This window comes from Plasmodium cynomolgi, chromosome 13, assembly GCF_000321355.1.
Source record: "Plasmodium cynomolgi strain B DNA, chromosome 13, whole genome shotgun sequence".
Lineage (NCBI taxonomy): Eukaryota > Apicomplexa > Aconoidasida > Haemosporida > Plasmodiidae > Plasmodium > Plasmodium cynomolgi.
The window spans coordinates 1147040-1159632 of NC_020406.1; the positions used below are offsets into that span (position 1 = coordinate 1147040).

The window sequence follows — 12593 nt, forward strand, 5'->3', positions numbered from 1 at the left end:
ATAATCTTACAAAAATGAGTTGCCTGAACAGGTCAGGCGAATCGAAAAAACAGGCACACACACATGCACAAAAAAAAAAAAAAAAAAAAAAAAATGAAATGGCTAACGAGGACGGTATGAATGCCGCTGCTCACGTGGGTGGGGTAAAAACACAAACGAACCGAATCAGACGAGTATGCAGGCAAAACGAATCACAGGTGAATCACAAACTGGAGGGGCAGGTTGAACAAATTAAATCGATGAAGGTGAATTAGTGCGAATCTTAAAAAGGTGGCTCCGGCTGCTTAAGCGGCAAAGCGGCAAAGCGGCAAAGCGGCAAAGCGGCAGTCTAACTGAACTTCATGCAGGGACAAATCTTCACCCAATGCGAAATGGTCAGTGGGAGCGCCAGTGGGCTGGACGACTAGTCCCCTATTGCGAAGCCCCAAACGGGTGACAAACTAAACGTGTAAGGACTCCCCCACCCTGGAGAGGAGTGCAGCAATGAATGGGATGATTACTCGAGGGGCCCCCCTCAGCATGACCCCATAGAATGACCCCATAGAGAGTGTGTTGTCTCTCCCCATTTGGTGTGTAGCTGGGAAGGCATACCCTGGTTACACCGCGGGAAGATGCACAGGGAGAAGCATTCCCAAATGGGCGGAGGGACCTCACTACTTCCCCCTCTTTTGTGCGTACTTGTGCATATCACAAAAAGGAGCACACGTAGTAAAACGCGTCGGGGGAAAGGCGAGAGAGCACGTGGGCACTCTTCCGTCGTCTAACCAACCAGGCATTCCTCAAGTTAATTCTTCTCGAGTGTTCCAAAATGAATCGTTTAATCTCCAAATTTTCAGTTAAGTCAATTGCTGAATTTCCACATCCCGTTTTCGCGTAAATGTTTGCACCTCTCCTGACCAAATTTTTAAATATTTTCAAATTCCCTGTAATGGAAGCAGCATGGATGGGGCACAGTTGTAATCGCACATCGAAGTAATTTGGATCAGCACCTCTCCTCAAAATTATATCAACCATTTTCTCCTTTCCTGAAGTAATAGCACAGCATAGTATTCTACTCGTGATCCTTTTTTTATAAAAAGACTTACACTTAAGCACATATAATTGCTCTACCGTTTTGGAATACACTCCGTATTTCTGCATAGCCTTGATTACTTCTTCCATTTTTGTATTAACTGCCTTTCTGATTTGTTTCCAAATCAGGTATTTCACAATTCCTTTATGTCCTTCGAAGGCTGCATAATGGATTGGCTCTAGTTGGTTCGAGTCCAAGCAACTCACATCGGCTCCATATTCTATTAATAATTTTACGATCTCAAGATTTCCTATCATAGACGCTGCATGCAAAGGAGAGTCATAATTCTTGTCTTGTGTCGTCACGTTCGGTAGAGCACCATGTGTTAAAAAATACTTACAAATGTGGAGATGGTTTGACATGGAGGCACACCATAGAGGTGTTTCATTATCACATGAAAGAGCGTTAATATTTGCATCATGTTCGATTAAAAATTTGACTGAGTTTAGGTCTCCTTTGGATGCGGACAGATGCAACGGCGTAAATTTCCTTATCTTCGTTTTACTATTGATGTGTATTCCTGACTTGATCATTTTTTTCACTAACTCCATGTTTCCTTCTTTCGTTGCTAAATGGATTGGTTGCAAATCTGTTATGTCGTCGATCATGGTAGAGTTCGACAACGTTTCTCTCAACACATCCGTGCACGCGTCGACTTCGCTGTAGGTGCGTTCTCCGAGATCGCTTTGGTGCGGGGGTCTTCCGAGATCGCTTAGGTGCGGGGGTGTTCCGAGATCGCTTTGGTGCGGGGGTCTTCCGAGATCGCTTTGGTGCGGGGGTTCTCCTAGATCGCTTGGATGTAGGGGTCCTCCTCCCCTTCCAAAGCGTGTTGCACAGACCTCCTCCACAGTCTCTTCTCCACGTGGAGCACTACTTCCTTGGGGGAAAGACCCTCCTGGGGTGGCGGCCTCCTTGGCCTTCTCCTCCCCATCGTCGATGTGAAACACTGCGCAGTCAGAGGCACCGTCTGAGTTACCATGAGAGCCCTCTCCCCTATCTAGGCCAGACGAACCACCCTCAAAAAAGGAGGCATCTATACCTTCTTTGCCATCCTCCCAGTGTACCCGCAGCCCCACCTTCTTTAGGCTCCCCCTCTTTTTGCTGTGCTCTCCCCGCAGAATGCCCCTCTTTTTCGCACGTTCGTCTTCCCTGCGAGGGGCCGCTTTGTCCTCTAGTTGGTTATCCTTCCCAATGGCGCTCTCGTCAAAGTGGCCCACCCCAACGCTGCTGGACATCACGCCATGACGACCCACCCCAACACCGCTGCACATCGAGCCGCTCATCCTAATGCATCTGTACGTTCTGTTGACCTCCTTCACAAACCAACACGCGGAGAACTTCGAATGGCACAAAAGCACGTGCTCCATGCATGCCCATTTTTTTCTCCTTTTTTTCCTACGCCCTAGTTTGCTTCTAACCCTGTTCATCCCACTAGCAGGGGGGTTACCTACTTGGCGACTGTCCCTCGTGGGGATGAGCGGCCCTTTCCCCCCTCCAGTTGGCAGATCAGCGCTACTTATTAGTGGGTTCCCTTCTGTGAAGCAACTCGATTTATTCGTCTCTCTTTGGTGGAAACACATGAAACGGATTGCATGCGCACGAGTGCTCCTAAACGGGGGGTTGCACGACTCCTTCATCTGACGCTCCACTCCGTTGCTGCTACGCGGAAATGTCTTTGCGAAATCGACGTGGGCGCAACAGTTTTTGCTTCCTTCGACTGGGTGGTGACGGGGGGCACTTTGCGTCTCCTCCCCTGAGGTTCTCCCCACGGGGGGATCATTCAGCTGAGCAGTCCGGTCATTCACTTGAGAAGTCGAGTCATTCACTTGAGCAGTCGAGTCATTCGCCTGAGCAGTCCAGTCAGTCCCTTCCCCTTTTCCACCAATGGCAGTACTCCCCCCCATTTGGAGTGCATCCTCCTTTGCACCTCTCCTGCTCCAACCAGTGTTGCGCCCCTTCGTCTCGTCGCCTCCTCGTCTTATCCCCCGAGCTCGCGCCTGCACTCGGAGGTCCCCCTCTGCGCTTCCCACGCTCCTGTGCCAACACAGCAGCAACTTCATGGGCCACACCGATGAGGTGCTGCTGTTTTCGCAGGAAAAAAAAAAAAAAAAAAAAAATACAATTTTTTTTTTTTTTTTTTAAATCTCTGTTATCCAAATATGCGTCTACATCTGGAAGTGGAGGGGGGGGAATCTTCAAACATGCGCTCTCTACTTGGCCTTATGTCTGTGTCGAGGTGGTAACTTAAAACTAGGGTCTCTTTGCACACCTTTCCCTATTTTATAGGAGTTGCTTACGAGGGAGATAAGAATCGGCTGAAACTCAGTCCCACTTCCTCTGATGCACTGATCTGCTAACCACATGGAGGAGAATGAACTACTCCCGTTTCTCTAGACGTGGCTGGTCTTTTAAATAGTTTTTTTTTTTTTTTTTTTTTTGTTCTAGTTTGTTGTTCCTTCTGTTTGACTGGTTCTCATGGGCTAGGGGCACTACGGAGGTGTTCATCAAATAGTGGGGGGGAGAGGAAGCCCTTTTCCTATGTGACTGTTACCCCTTTAGTGGCAGCCACGCAAGTAATGATGGTTGCGACTAGGGAAAAGCATTAGGAAACGCTACGGGCAGACGGTCAACCGGTGAGGATGACGCTCATCAGATGTACGCCTCCCCCTCGCGTTTGCAATCACAACAAGGGGTTCGAACGGACTGTATCTAACGAGGTTATGGAGAAACGACACGTGAGTTCTCCCACGCGTGCAAAGTGGGGAGTGCCCCTTCACGGACCCTCCTGTTTGCATTCACATGGGCGGTTGCTTCGTCTTTCACGCGTTTGTCCTTGCAGGTCTCATCCGGCAAGCTGCACTCTGCAAGGTGTACTCTGCTAGCTACAAATCGTGCTTGCTAACGCGCTCCCGCTGGTCACCCAAGGAGAGAGCAAAAAGTTGTGCAAGCTTAGTGTGGAAGGAAAAAAGGATAAAGAAATAAGCGGAGGATGTAAAATGGGGGGGAAACGAAGCGGGTCAACGAGGAAAGACAATCAATCATAGCTGGGGAGCGAAGGATACTGTTAATGCAAACTCCGCAGGGTCCTCCAAAACAAAATGGGCCTCCTGAGTTTTCTCTCCACAGAGGTGGGCGCAGGGAAATTGGAAATTCGCGAGGTGTAGTTTATGGCGCAGTGACGGGGGATAACTATGAGCGTTCGATCGGTTAAAAAGGCGCAGCACTTCCACGGGGAACAACTGCGTGCTGCCGTTAAAACTGCCCCTTCATCGCATCATCGCGTCGTGGCGCCAGCATTTCTCCGCGTGACCACTGCGCAGCTTGGTCGCTACACCGCTTCGTCACTGCGCAGCTTGGTCACTACACCGCCTGGCCACCTTCCTCACACGCCCTTCAGGATGCCCACAAAACGCCATGCGCGCATGCGCTGCAGTGACTGCAGAATACAGGGGCAATTTGCTCAAAGGAGGCAAGAAGAATTTTTTTTCTACGTTTTTTTCCGATCTGATTTGCCTTCACTTGATTTTGTTTATTTATTTATTTGATTTTTTTTTTTTTTTTTTTTCCTTTGTTTCCTTTTTTGTTTTCCTGCCATTCATTTTCATGCGCAGGAATGCCACAGGGGGGGTATAGAGTGCGCGGGACACTGTTCCTTTTTGTCTGCCCTTCGTTGGGAAAACATCGGAGGTTATTTTTTGCATCCATTGCGTGCACAGGGGCACCTGCATACACATATATGCACGTGCGCGTGTATGCGTAGGTGGCACTACGCGAGAACTGCACATCCGTTGCGCGGCTGTTATGGAAGCCTCATGCGCCGCACCTGCCGCACCTGCCAATCGCACCACTGGCACCTCTCGCGCCTCTTGCTCCTCTTGCTCCTCTTGCACATGTTGAGCGGAAGACGACGCGTGCACGCAGTGGACACTTGCCGTGCGTAGGAGGAGGGGTATGGAAATTTCATAAGCGGAATGCCAAAAAAAAAAAAAGAACATACCCCTACGACAGGTGCGAAGGACAACTGGGGGAATAAAATCCACGTCGCCCCAAAACGTTTCTTTCCGCCTTATAACTGCTTCCAGTGATGGAGCGCGCAAGCGAGGGGGAAAACCAACAGCCACTTTGTTGCATAACAGGAGGAGCCGCTTTACAGCTTCACAGCTTCGCAGCTTCCCCGCTTCCCCATTTTGCCCGAATTGTGCCGTAAAAGTGCATGTCGTTTTTTGAAGCAGTTTTACATGTAGGTCCCCTTATCGCTGAAACGCGCGCATGTGCGTATCCCCCGCGTGCACACCAGGGGTAGAAGAAGAAAAGGTTTGTGGGCCAGCCTCCACTCTGGTGCATGCTTTTACTCCCCCCTTTGTTTGCACCGCGCGCACTTCCTAACTGACGTTCCGTTTTGCAAAGACGCGTTTATCTCCACCCGCCACTTCGCATGCCACACAAACGAGTGCAAGTGTGGGTTGGTTATCGGCCCACTGGAAATTCACACGATTGCAAAAAAAAGAAGATAAAATAAATAGCAAAAATGGTAAAAATGGTAAAAGTAGCAAAAATTGTAAAAGTGGCAAAAATGCCTGCACCGTTCAGGCGTTTTTGGTCATTTTACCTCTTTTTGTATGAACTGTTCATAATTATTCACAATCGGGGTGCAAAAATTACGAACTTTTCGAAGGATACACAGGTTACAGAATTAATCACTTCACTGATTCCAGTGTTTCTATTTTGTCTGTCCCCCTTTTACCACTTCGTCTCCGCTCCCCTTCTTTTCACCACTTTGCCAATGTCGAAATGGCGATGTACGGAAAAGGGGGGTATATATATATACCCCAAAATATGTTCACTCCGGGATTCCTTTAAAATGGGACATTTTTACATGGAAATGGCGTTTTGTTTTCCTCGCAATTATTGGCATAAAATGGAAGGAACATCCCCACTGTGACTGACATATGGAAGGGCCACCATCTGGGAGTTTTTTTATTTGGAGTTACATTCTCAGGAAAAGTCGTTGTAAGGGGGCCCCCTCGGTGATGGCACGCAAGTTGGAAGGTGTACCTGAGCTTGTTCTACCGTTCCGTAGTAACTTATGTTGTAGTCCCCAAACGAATGATGACATAAAAATTGAACCTCCTTTTGGGGGGGAATGCCAAATAATGCAATCTTTTAAGTGCGCAGGAAATGAGCACCACTGTGAATTTTTGTTAAGTGCTCTGTTCAGGTAACTCCTTAATTAGTTTCCCCCTCACAGTTGAGGAAAAAAAAATATAACCTCATTTTGTAGTGGTTGGTTGGGGGGGAAGCGTCCTCTTAATGTGCCATTTGGTAATCATCCTCGGAAAGGCAACTATTGCTACGTAAAATGGTCATTCCTATTGATCCGCATTCCACGTTTTTTATTACCATATCAACGTTCAGTCACCTCTTTTCTCTTTCCTCCTCCGCTCGTAATGATGGGCATGCGCGAAGGGTCATTTGTACGCTATCGAAACATGGTGACACGTTCGGGGAAAAAAAAAAAAAAATCCGAGCGTGGCAAGCACAAAAAAAGGTACGTAGTTTTTTTTTCCCTCCAAAAAATTGGCGATCGTTTCTGACTTGGGACTGACTTTTCTATCACTACTCACGTTGAAGCGCGCCGCGTAACTTAAGTGCGCATCGGAAGGGTGATATGTTTTCCGCCCAATTGGGAAAAGTATGGTCAGCAAAGGTATAGTCAGCATAGGTTCCTCAGCATAGGTTCCTCAGCAACGGCATCATCAGCAACGGTATCCTCAGCAGAGTTAGCAGAAAGAGGAACCCCACTTTCAACCATTTGGAGGAGTGGGCCAAGGCAAGAAGGAGAAAAGGAAAGAAAAGGAAAGAAAAGCGCCGTCGCAGCCTTCAACGAGGGAAAGCACAACATGCTGTATGGAACATGCTGTACGGAGCAGCGCATCGTTTGGCTTTCACCTCTCACCTCGCCATTTGCAAAGGAATCGCAAATCAAATGCGTAGGGAGAGTCAGTCAGGCAATACAAAAAGATAACAACAATAACGGCTTAACTGAAGAGAAGAAGAGGCCGCCTTTTTTTTCTTCTTTTTTTTAGCTCCTGCCTTTTGTATGAAGTCCTTTCGGAACGTACAAAAGGGCTCACAATTTTTTATCAACAACAGAGGGGGGAAGAAGCAAAAAAAAAAAAAAATAAAAATAAAAATAAAATAATATAATATAGAACAAAAAAGCCGCTGTGACAACCCCCCCAGTGGTACAGCACAGTACAACCCACATCACCTAAGGGAACGTCTCAGAAGTCTTTCACATCTCAGTGGGAGCTTCTAGTTTCTAGGCCACTACCGCTAACCCCCCCCGTACTTGGACTCCTTCCCCACGCAGGATGATTAAAAAGGGGAGCTTGAAGCTGAAGAGCCTGAAAATCGGGCGTAGCTCTGTGGGGAATGTGAAAGTGGAAGGGAAGTCCATCTGTAAGGATGAGGCAAAGAGGAAGAATGACGAGAAGCAAAAGAGGCTCAAAATGTACAGGACGAAGGCAAACTTGAAAAAAATGAACGCTAAGATAAATGAAGTCAGGAGGATCGAACCCAACATTAAGTGGTTTAACAACACGAGGACTATTAGTCAGAGCAAGTTGGAGATTTTTAGGGACAAAATGGAGGAGGCCACGCACGACCCGTTTAGTGTGGTCGTTAGGAGGTCCAAAATTCCGGTTGAGCTTCTCAGGGGGGGGGGTAGCAGTGTCAGCGGAATCGGCGGAACCAGCGGAAGCGGACTCGTGCCCGCCCCCCAGTTTGAAAAGAAAAAGCATCAGAGCGAAAGCTTGCTCAGAATGGAACACTTCCAGGACGTGTACGGGAAGAAGAAAAAAAGGAAGAGACCAAAATTAAATGTCAGCAGCTTGGAAGAGTTGGCAAATGATGCGAAGAGGAAGTTAACGAACTATGAGGCGGAGAAGGACAACTCGCTAATCGAGAGTAGGGACAAAGAAGTGGAAAAAAAATTCAGTAAGGATCACTTGCTAAAAATTGGACAATCTAAGAGAATATGGACGGAGCTGTACAAAGTGATCGACAGCTCCGACATCATTTTGGAGGTTCTAGATGCACGTGATCCCATAGGAACTAGATGCAGAAGGTTAGAGGAAAATTTAAAAAAAGACAGACCAAATAAACACATCATTCTTATTGTAAACAAAGTAGACTTAGTACCAACGAGTGTGGCTCAAAAATGGATCAAAATTTTATCCAAAGAATATCCAACCATTGCTTACCATGCGAGTATAAACAAGCCATTTGGGAAGAATGACCTGTTTAATGTAATCAGACAGTACACGCAGTTCTTTAAAGATCAGAGAAAGAAACATATTCACATCGGGTTAATTGGCTACCCCAACGTTGGAAAGAGTGCCATTATTAACTCATTAAAAAAAAAAGTCGTTTGTATTTCAGCCTGTGTACCTGGACAAACAAAATATTGGCAGTTCATAAAATTAACGAGCAAAATTTATCTCATAGATTGCCCCGGAATTGTACCCTACGATATTGACGATTCAGAAAAAATTCTTAGGTGCACCATGAGGTTGGAGAAAATAACCAATCCGCATTTTTATGTTGACGACGTTTTTAAAATGGTTAACAGGGAACACCTGCTTCGCATGTACAAGCTTCCAGCAGATTTTCAGTTCGGCAACTCGGAGGAGTTCCTCGAAATTTTGGCTAGGAAAATGGGCAAGCTGCTTAAGGGAGGTGAGCCCGACATCACCTCCGTGTCCAAGATCATCCTTAACGACTGGATAAAGGGCAAGATCCCCTTCTACGTGGACCCGGACGGGGCGGCACACGCCGCACAGGGGGTGGCGGCAGAGTCGGGAGGGGAAGCAGAGTTGGGATTGGCGTCACAGTCGGGACTGGCGGCAGAGTCGGGAGAGGAAGAAGAATTGGTGACCGATGGCACGACCAACAATGTCACGACTAACGATGTCACGACCAACAGTGGCACGACCAACTTTGTCGCGACCAACAGTGGCACGACCAACTTTGTCGCGACCGAGGAGTGCTAGAAGCGGGCCGGCGCAGTAGCCGAGTCGGCCAGCGGAACCCCCCCTCTGAGTGAGTGAGTGAGTAGGTGAGTGAGTACGGCTCGCATGTGCAGAAGTCGACCCACGACCTCCAACACTCAAGGGGAGCCTTTTTTTGCCTTCCCCCTCGCTCGCCACAGTTGCCCCCCATTTTCACCCGACATTTGTCCCACATTTTCCACATTTGCTACTTTTGTTTTTTCCCTTTTTTCGTTTTTCCCCCCTCGAGGGATGGCAACTCAGATTGTGAACTCCCCCGCGGAGTGGTGCAACCTTTTTTTTTATGCACATCTATGAAGAGGCATTTTTTACCTTCTCGCTCGAAAGGGAGACACAGACACCCAGACGCCCCCTTTGGGAAGGCACCTCTTCGGCATCTGCACATCTCCCATTTGGTTCTTCAGAAAAATTGATTCTTTTTTTTTTAACAAAAGTGACGTCTCCTGCTTGTCGTTACGTGGAAGTGGCAAAATGGAGAAAAAAAAAAAAAAAAAAAAGTTCCCACGTTGGTTAGCCGCTGCTTCGGAGAGCGGTGAAGCAACATGCGCAAACGAACCAGCGTGATTAAAGCAGTCGACGGGCCGCTCTTCCGCTCCGCCGCCCTTCCGCTCCGCCGCTCTTCCACTCCGCCGCTCCTCCACTCCGCCGCTCTTCCGCCCCCCCTCCCTGGCTAGAAGTCCAGGAAGAGGATGCTGTTCCCGTGGAGCTTCCTCGACCAGCGCTTTATGTTGTAGCGCATCCTGCTCAGAATCTGGAGGCACTTGTCCGCCTCCCCCTCGTCCTCCATATTCCCCAGCTCATCGGCCGTTCGATCAAACACGTCTGTGCAAATTTTTAGGGCCAGCTGTTCTTTCCCCACGTTGAAATAAAGGAAGGAAATATAGCGACTAGCCAACTGCAAAAAATGCACATCCGTTGGTACCAGGTGTACTTGAGCTAACTCGAATGCCTTCTTGTAAGTCTCTCTAGCTAGCTGCTCGTATTTATATTTCACCCCAGTCTCGGTGATATCAGAAATGGTCCTGTACTGATTTGCGTTCAGGTGAGTGTAGTATATCTTTTCCTTCTCCTCATTAATCGTGCACAGGATACAGTTCACCACGTTTATTATGGCTTCACAGTTGAGTAAAAACTTATCCTTTATGATACCCCGGATGCTTCTGCAAATGTTTTTTCTTTTCTCATTTTGCAGGGTTTTTTTCTCAGACGGGTCATCCCCCTCACGTGCATAGCGCACGTCTTTTACATCGTGAAAATTGTGAGCTTCTTTCACGTGGTCACTGTTGGCATTGTTGGCGGCGTTGGCATTGTTGGCGGCGTTGGCACTGTTGGCGGCGTTGGCATTGTTGGCGGCGTTGGCATTGTTGGCGGCGTTGGTATTGTTAGCGGCGTTGGCACTGTTGACACCGTTGACACCGCTGACACCGTTGGCACCGTTGACACCGTTGGCACCCCCGTTCGAGGCGCACTTCTGATACGCTTTGAAGGTGCCCCGGTAGGCCAGCAACGTGTGATAGTTATACGCCCGCACGGCGTTCTCCAAGTCGTCCCGCTCCCCCGGACTTAACTCCACGTCCGAGTTGGTCAGCCGATCGAGCAGCAACACCATCACGAAACCCACACAGTACTCATAGTCCCTATATTTGTAACTCAAGCGAAGGAAGCTATGCACACTCTCTCTGTTCAGGCAAACATTTAAATCTGCGTTCCCGCTGGACTTAACCAAATTCTGGCTACTCCTAAAATGGTGTAGAAATAAATCACTATACATTTTTAAAATTTTATTTCTCAGCTTCTTCACTTTTTCTTTTTTGTTCATTTCGTCTTCCATGGCAAGGTTCATGATGTGAATATCATTGTGTGAATAAATTTTTTGTGAGCTTACCATGATTGGATTGGGTGCTCCTTGTGGGCCTTGGTCTGTGAATGGTGCGAACTTGGAAGACTTACTGTTCCCCTGACAGCTTACTCTCGTTTCGCATGAAGTCCCGATATTTTTGATTCCCTCCTTTTCATCATTGATATTCTTTCCCTTGTTAAAATCTGTATATTTTTTTAAATTTTTCATTTTCCCCATGTGAGTTGTCTTCTTTCTGCTCGAGGGGGTCTCCCCAACTGTGGCGATGCTGGTTGTTACTGCTCGTGATTCTTCACTCCGGTGACTTTCAGCCAAATGTGGGGAGGAAGGCTTCGGCTTCACGTGTGACTTTTCCACTCCGATGTTGTTCTTTCTATGGCTGCTACTCAGGTATGGGGAGGAAGGCCTAGGCCTCACTTGTGGCTTCTCCACACCGGCGTTGTTCTTTCTATGACTGCTACTGGGGTGGGTGGATCCAGTACTGTGCATTCCTTTATCCTTCGTCCTTCCATTCACCGCTTTGTCTTTCTTCCTGTCACTTTTATGGTGCATGATTGGGGTGGCCTTTTCCTTTGTCGCCCTGTTGGTGATGCTTTCGGCGGAGGCTCCTTTAATGTTGATCTTTAGTGCGTCTTTTCGTTCGTCTGCGGATGTTTTTTTTTGGCTGCTCTGTCTTGCATGGCCAATGGAGGTAGCTCCCTTCTCATGCGCGGTTGTCGCTCCCTTCTCATGCGCAATTGTCGCTCCCTTCTCATGCGCAGTTGTCGCCCCCTTCTCACGCACGGGCATCGCTCCCTTCCTTTTCGCCACCAGTAAGGGCGGCCTCCGGTTACTCACGTGCGCATTCCTTTCCGCGGCCTTCATAGTGACGAAGAGGCAAAGTATCCCAGACAGACTCCTTCTGCACCCTACACATCGGTATGTAGCTTTCCTCCTGCGCGTCTATGTAGAACCAGGTTTGTGTTTCACGGAGAATGTGCATATGAGTAGACTTTTTTTTTTTTTTCTGTTTTTTACGCGGGGAGCTCGGGTGATGCACAGAAATGGTCACAAGTTTTGTTGCAAAATGGGCTACTCTTTTGAGCGTTTTGATTGGCTTAGTTTTTTTTTTTTCTTTCTTTGTTCTTAATTTTTTTTTTCTTTAAGCTTTTACGCCAGAATGTGTACCACTCTATGCGTGAAAAACGAAAAAACAGTTTTTTTTTTTTTTTTCACTACGTGCGCGTGAATGTGGAACGGTTGGCCTTGGGGAGCTGTTCTGCCTTGTGGCCACTCGCACAGTCCCCCCTTTGGCACCTGGCACCACGTCCCACGCGACGTTTCATCTCTGTCTTGACGGAACGGGCGAGGTTAGCAAAATATGTGTCTACAACACTTCGCCCATTTGGAAAACCCTCACGCTGCGAGGAGAAAAGAAAAAACAGGCAAAACAGGAAGAAAAGAGGAAGAAAAGAGGAAGAAAAAAGGAAGAAAAAAAGAAGAAAAAAAGAAGAAAAAAAGCGGAAAAAAAAGGCGCAAAAAGAAAGAACAAAAAAGGGGATAGCTATTGGGGGAGGCAGTCACTCCGTTGCAAACCCGTTTTTAGCTTATT

General features: G+C 47.7%; 3 protein-coding genes across 3 annotated transcripts; 1 reads left to right on the forward strand and 2 right to left on the reverse strand.

Moving 5' to 3' along the window:
- Window positions 1–687: 687 nt before the first annotated feature.
- PCYB_133420 (hypothetical protein) lies at window positions 688–2307 on the reverse strand (the record flags this gene model as incomplete). The annotated part of the gene is made up of 2 exons (XM_004224367.1): window positions 688–2018; window positions 2049–2307. 2 exons carry the CDS (start codon window positions 2305–2307, stop codon window positions 688–690), a joined length of 1590 nt encoding a protein of 529 aa, XP_004224415.1.
- Window positions 2308–7446: 5139 nt separating this feature from the next.
- On the forward strand, window positions 7447–9126 carry PCYB_133430 (GTPase; the record flags this gene model as incomplete). The annotated part of the gene is made up of 1 exon (XM_004224368.1): window positions 7447–9126. One exon carries the CDS (start codon window positions 7447–7449, stop codon window positions 9124–9126), a length of 1680 nt encoding a protein of 559 aa, XP_004224416.1.
- A 688-nt stretch (window positions 9127–9814) lies between these two features.
- PCYB_133440 (hypothetical protein) lies at window positions 9815–11866 on the reverse strand (the record flags this gene model as incomplete). Its single annotated transcript, XM_004224369.1, has 3 exons — window positions 9815–10363; window positions 10751–10873; window positions 11420–11866. The coding sequence occupies 3 exons, from the start codon at window positions 11864–11866 to the stop codon at window positions 9815–9817; spliced, it is 1119 nt and encodes a 372-aa protein (XP_004224417.1).
- Window positions 11867–12593: the final 727 nt, after the last annotated feature.